Here is a 6,407-nt window from a genome sequence, read left to right on the forward strand (position 1 = left end):
TTTTATAAATACAGTCTGAAAAATGAATTAACCTTTTCTGAAGTCAAGCAGTGGCTTGGGTGAATAAGGGTGAGGATTCTGACTCATAGTATTTCTTTTACTGTTCACTCTCCTGTGAAAGCCAGACAAGTTTTGGGCATCTTGTTCATGGACTAACCACGAGCATTACATCTGACTCACATCGTTCTGTATTTTCTGTGCTCAGCCTAACTTGAGTCTTCTTATCATTCACCAGGTGATGAAGGTGGAGAATCAGAACTTCTTGGAGAGGATCTTCCACTTGAACCTTCTGTCACCAAAGCAGAAAGGAGTCACTTGATAGTGTGGCAAGTGATGTATGGCAGTGAGTGAGCCCACAGGAAACAGGTGGAGATGGGGAAGCCGTGTCTTCTGCATGGTTTATTTTCCCTCTATCCTTTTATTTAATGCTCTTTTGTGAGATAAGTTTCGCCACATAATGTGTGAGCATTTTTTCCTGTTAACTTTATATTACAAAATCCGTTCTACCATAACAATACAGAGGAGCTAGCTGTTTACTGCACCAGTGTTATAGGGAACTTCAGTGTATTATGAACAAATCAAAGAATGTTTACTTCTTGCAAACTGGTGAATTATAGAAAGCAATCTAGATGTGGTTTACTCTGCCACAGTCTAATATCATTCACTTCATTTGATAGGGTCACTTGTTAGCTGTCACTAATAATGGAATTAATGGGAAACACTTGATAAATGAAACTGTGCCATTAAATACAATAGCCGAGTTTTCCCCAGTATATTGTAAAATTGACACACACTAATAGAAGATGGATTATCAGGATTTATCTAAATGTTCCAAGAGGGTTAAAAGCTAACTGTAAATTACTTTAACTTTCACTTTCAAATCTGACAAATCTTGTTTATATGGTATATAAAACTTTGTTTTCATCAGATTTGGGGGGGTTTTATATTAAAGAAATTAAGACTACACTATTTAAATAAACGTTTCCTGTTTCTGACTTATTAGAGCTCTAAAGTTTATGAGGCCTACTACTCTGAATATTCTGATGGGTTTTTTTTGAGACCAGTCTCATTTTCATACTGACATGTCTGAAAGGTGTATTACTTATAAAGCTTAAAACATACTCTGGGAAGCTTAGAAGATACTTCATCATGGGAGGATTTTTTAAAGGAAATGTGTTTTGTATTTCTTGTACCAGAGAATGGTGATGTTGATTGAGTTTTTTCCATGTGAAAAATGTACCTGTTTGCCAAATGTTCTTAGACTGCTCTTAGCCTGTTAATACAAGTAAAACTTTAGTGGGATGGAGTCTGGCCTAAGTACAGAATGAGAGATTTAATTAGAAAAGTTATTTTCTTTTGTTCTGTATCAAACTGCAGAACAGCTATATGCTTGGTATTTTGTACATGAATAACATTTTAGCTTTTGTGCCCTTTTGAGCTTAAAGGGTTACCTTCAAAACTATGAAGGGGAAGAAGACAAAGCTAAGATACCACATAAAGTAAAAGTTGACATTACTTATTTTCATTCACAATGCCCATTAAAAAAAATAGGTTGGGCATGGTGGCTCATGCCTCTAATCCCAACACTTTAGGAGGCTGAGGCGAGTGGATTGCTTGAGCCCAGGAGTTCAAGACCAGCCTGGGCAACATGGCAAAACCCTGTCTCTACCAAAAAAACAAAACAAAACAAAACAAATTAAAACAAAATAAATTAGCTGGGTGTAGTGGTACATGCCTGTAGTCCCAGCTACTTGGGAGGCTAAGGTGGGAGGATCACCTGGGTCCAGGAGGTGGAGGTTGCAGTGAGCCTTGATAGCACCATTGCACTCCAGCCTGGGTGATGGAGCAAGACCCTGTCTCAAAACAGACAAACAAGCAAAAAATAGATTAAAGTCTGGATTTCACTGATTTTCTTGCTTAATAAGTTTTTTAAAACCACAATGCTGCAATTTTTTCTCTCTCAAGCTTCTTGAAAATGTGTGATTTACCCTTTTTTATCTATTACTCTAAGCAAAGCTAAATATAATTTTTTTTTTTTTTGAGACGGAGTCTGGCTGTGTTGCCCAGGCTGGAGTGCAGTGGCGTGATCTTAGCTCACTGCAACCTCCACCTCCCGGGTTCAAGTGGTTCTCCTGCCTCAGTCTCCCAAGTAGCTGGGATTACAGGTGTGTGCCACCATGTCCAGCGAATTTTTGTATTTTTAGTAGAGACAGGGTTTCACCACATTGGCCAGGCTGGTCTCAAACTCCTGACTTCAGATGATCCACTCGCCTTGGCCTCCCAAAGTGCTTGGATTACAGGTGTGAGCCCCCACGCCCAGCCGAAACAAAGCTAAATGTAATTTTATGTACTGTTTTAACAGTATAAACCTATGGGATAAAGGCCCCCTAATCATCAGAAGGACTACTGAAAAGAAAAAGCAAACGTAGATGTCAAATTGTCTAATTATTCTTAAGTACCACTGATTTTTTTTTTCTGAACTGTTATACAAAGATGTCTGTAAAAAGTATACCAGTGGCTTTTATGCATATACATGATTAGATGATGAAATATATGGGATTTCATGAGCCAGAGGAGGCATTTGGATCCATTGGGCCACATGTGACTATAAGCACATTGTGTATACAATAAAATTGTAGCCACTTATGTATTAGAACTGTTTGGTAAAAGCTGTATTAAAAGAATAATCTTTTGCTTGAGCTACTTAGTCACTTTTTTTCAGGGCACCAGAACGTAGGCTACTTTTCCATAGCTTGTTTGCTATGTTTTTATTTCATCTTAAATCTGAGCCATTTTTGGCAATATCTTTTTAAAAATCATTATTAAACATTTATTGGAAATGTTGTATAGATTCACAAGAAAGAGACACCAAAGTGTTTGGGGATTTTAATCCCAAGAAGTAAACATCCCAGAGTCAGATCCCATTTGCTGTTGTTCAGCCATGTTTGTATGACTGAATGTAATTTAGGAAATCAGGAGTTAAAGATGAAAAATACAAACATGTAAAATGGTTGTAATTGCTTTTTTTGAACTTACTGGCTTTAACTTAAGTAATATAACTGTGTAGTTATTTTATCTAAAGATGTCAGATTATCTGTGGCCCTGTTAATTAACTGCAGGGACCAGAGAGAGGACAATAATGCCTGTATAATTTGCTTTAAAGGCTTGTCCTTATGTTTGTAATTTTGGTTAAATATTTTCTACAGATTGCTTCACTTCCCCTTTCCCCCAATAACAAGTTCATATTCTTGTAATGTTTACTTTGGTCAACGTGGTAACTTTTGGAAGAAAATGCCAAAATGTAAGCTTCTCACAAGCAGCAAAGGAATGTAACTAACTGCCTGTAGCTACCACATCAAGGGAAAGAAGAGGCTTCCGTACTTTGGGTTGGTCTCACCGTACAAAAAAAGAGTGTACCCCTATTGGAAGAAATAAGGGATACTTGAAGGTTTCTCATTTTGTTACACTTGGTTCATGTGCAAGGTTGAACCATATGAAACTGCCAGTGTTCAACCATTGCTGATCTGCAAAAGCGACAATATCATATGCCTCAACCTAATACTTACTTTTAAATGTGGGTTAAAATCTCTGTGAGGCAAAGGGATAATGTTCTCTAGGAACTCACTTTTGAGAGTATTTTTCTCTAACTCATGTGGATCTAAATTTTAAAAATAGGAATGAATCTCTTAATTGCAGCTTGTGGAGAGTGTAAAACATTTTGAGCACAACATGCAGCACATAACTTTTCAGATTGTGTTTGCATAGAAAAGGCTAAAATCAATTCTTTCAGTTACTGTATTGTTCATTTATTGTGAAGGTCTTCCTACATTTGAGACTAGACCCTTTAACATAGGCTGCCTTAGTAACAAAATAAAACAGATGTCTCATAAGATTAACTGTCCTAAAGAACATGTGTCTTGCAAATGCCATGGAACTGAATATTTATTTCCTTGTGAGTATTACGACCGTTACCAAAGGACTCAACCAGATTTGGGGCTCTTCTTAATTGATCATGTTCAGAAAGGGACTCATTTGGTCCCACTTTGTAACATGGGAAGAGTAGAAGAGAAAATTAAATGTGGAAATCATAAATGCTTTTCTAACAGGGTTATGCTATTCTGTAACACTAAATGTCTGTCTTTTCTCTTAAAAGATTAGGTTTTATTAATTTGTCATACATTTCTCAATATTTGAATATATCTTAACCATTTTATGTTCCAAATTCATTTTTTTGTCCAAGACATTCTATCAGAATTTTACTTGCCTCTATAATCTGAAAAATGGGTTCTAGAATGTCCCACTTGCTGTCTCTTAGAGGCTGAGCTTCATTTCTATGAGCAAAAAGCTCATTTAGCAATGTAGTTATTTCAGTATTTATTTCTATTATGGAATCCCTGGGGTTCGGAATGTAACTTTGTACATGAAATATATATAAATATGTATATGAACATGTATGAGGTCTAGTGTGTTTTGTTTTGTTTTGTTTTTACCGTTCCTGGGGATCTGAACTTGGTTTTTATTTGCAAGTCCAATAATCTTCCCCATCACACATGTCATTCCTGAGGTCCAGGACTGTTGCCATTTGGCACCAGCTGAAGGTGAGCAGTGGGGAACACTCATGCTGGTCGGCTTGGCTCACGTGTTCAGATGAGATTCAAGAATAGACAAGAGGGCTTTGGAGAAATGTGGGATCCCTGAGTAACAGCCCACACATGATACTAAGGCATACTATTTGCCAGATTATTCAAGAATAAGTGGCAGGTTGTAATGTAATTTTAACAACGCAGTGTGCTTATTTGTGATCCACTTGCTTGGGCAAGACTCGGGAAGGAAGAATGATTATAAAACTGATCATGCGGCAGCACAATGTGAATCCAGATTCAGTGCGGTGAGATTTAGTCTCATCCAGTGTTTTGTTTGTGCCTTCGAGAAACGTGGGGCTCTAACGTGATAGTAGAAGTTGCCCCAGTTGGCATGTTAATAGGACCGTTCACTAGATGAAGGCATAGTCATCTGTTCAGTGAGGTTGGATGCCCTAGAATATAATAACTAGCTCAGCTCATTCCTGGTCTTTATAGGACCTTACCCTGCCTGCCCTTTAGTCCCTGGGGAACAGGGCAGGCGCAGCAGCCTCATCACTGGAACAGTAGTCTGCAGTGTCACCCTTGCGGAAGAACGATCCTTCAGACTAGTGGAGAGAGGCTGCTTCAGCCCTCGGGCTCTTCCTTAACCAGCACCTGATCCCTCAGACTCGGTGCAGGCATGAAAGCCTGGAGATCACAAGGGGCCTGGACTTAATCTTCAGCAGCAGCCGATGTATTAGGAAAGGATTTATAGTTAGGGGACTTCTCAGAATGCCTTACATATTATAGGGTAATTGATACAGTTTTGCTTTAAACTCGTTTTCTTTAGAAAGACACAGTGGTATGGTGTGAAAGAAGGCTGTATAAGCCAGGCTGTGACCCTAGCAAATCACTTTAACATAGTATCCCGGAGTCCCCCACACAGGGCTGTGGAATCGGACCCTCCTGTGGGGTCTGGGCCCACACATCTGTAAAGTGTCATAGGTAAGTGTGATATGTAGCTGAGATTGAAGGATGCTACTCTAATGTATTTGGACCTTTGTTTTCTTATGTGTTAAAAGGTAGGGTGGCTTAGTCAGGTAATCTAAAAGAATCCTAGCTCTGACCCTCCCTAGTTCTGTGGCTCTTGCTCTGATTTGCCTGGTTGTTGTCTATACAGGTAAGGACCACTCCTGCTTGCGAGTCCATGGTTGCCTAGTTCCTCATGAGGCGCAGAGAGCTGGTGGGTGGGATCAGATTAATTAGAATTTCCAATTTATCAGAATGACACTGTACAAAAGAAGCCAGATAGTTTAGCTCCTTGCTTGTAACCACAGAACGTTCACTCCCACCCACAGACATAAAGGAGTTGTGGAGCCAGGCGCAGTGGCTCACACCTGTAATTTCAGCACTTTGGGAGGCTGACACAGGCAGATCACTTGAGGCCAGGAGTTCAAGACCAGCCTGGGCAACATGGGGAGACCCCATCTCTACAAAAAATTTTTTAAAAATTAGCTGAGTATAGTGGTGTGCACCTGCAGTCCTAGCTACTTGGGAGGCCGAAGTGGGAAGATCCCCTGAGCCCAGGGGAGATTGAGCCAGTCTCCAAAAAAATTTTAAAAAGTTATAATTTGATTTGAGGCACCAAAGGAGAAGTGGAACAAATAAGCCCTGACTCCGTGGGAACAGCGACTTAACTTAGAAGCTGTAGTTCTCAGCTAAGCCAGGAGAGAGAGGCATGGCCAGAATCCCCCTGGGAGCTTTTCACAGAATAAACATTTTTTTTCTTTTTCTCTCCTCTGAAGAATATCAGACTCTATCAGGGAACATGGGGAGAAAATTACC

The 6,407-nt window shown here is 39.5% G+C and overlaps 1 protein-coding gene across 18 annotated transcripts in view; it reads left to right on the top strand.

Annotated features, from left to right (window-relative positions):
- The window catches only part of SPAG9 (sperm associated antigen 9), a 163,488-nt gene extending 159,034 nt beyond the window's left edge, over window positions 1-4,454 (top strand). For 15 of the 18 annotated variants that reach the window (XM_045375009.3, XM_074019315.1, XM_074019320.1 and 12 more), the window contains one exon: window positions 236-999. In XM_045375009.3, coding sequence (XP_045230944.1) covers window positions 236-351 — 116 coding nt within the window. In that variant the 3' untranslated portion in view covers window positions 352-999. Of the gene's footprint in view, window positions 1-235 lie in introns of all 18 variants that reach the window. The other 3 variants (XM_045375014.2, XM_045375017.2, XM_005583741.4) reach the window with 1 other exon arrangement.
- Window positions 4,455-6,407: the final 1,953 nt, after the last annotated feature.

The sequence above is a fragment of the Macaca fascicularis genome, chromosome 16 (assembly GCF_037993035.2).
Source record: "Macaca fascicularis isolate 582-1 chromosome 16, T2T-MFA8v1.1".
NCBI classification, from domain to species: Eukaryota; Metazoa; Chordata; class Mammalia; order Primates; family Cercopithecidae; genus Macaca; species Macaca fascicularis.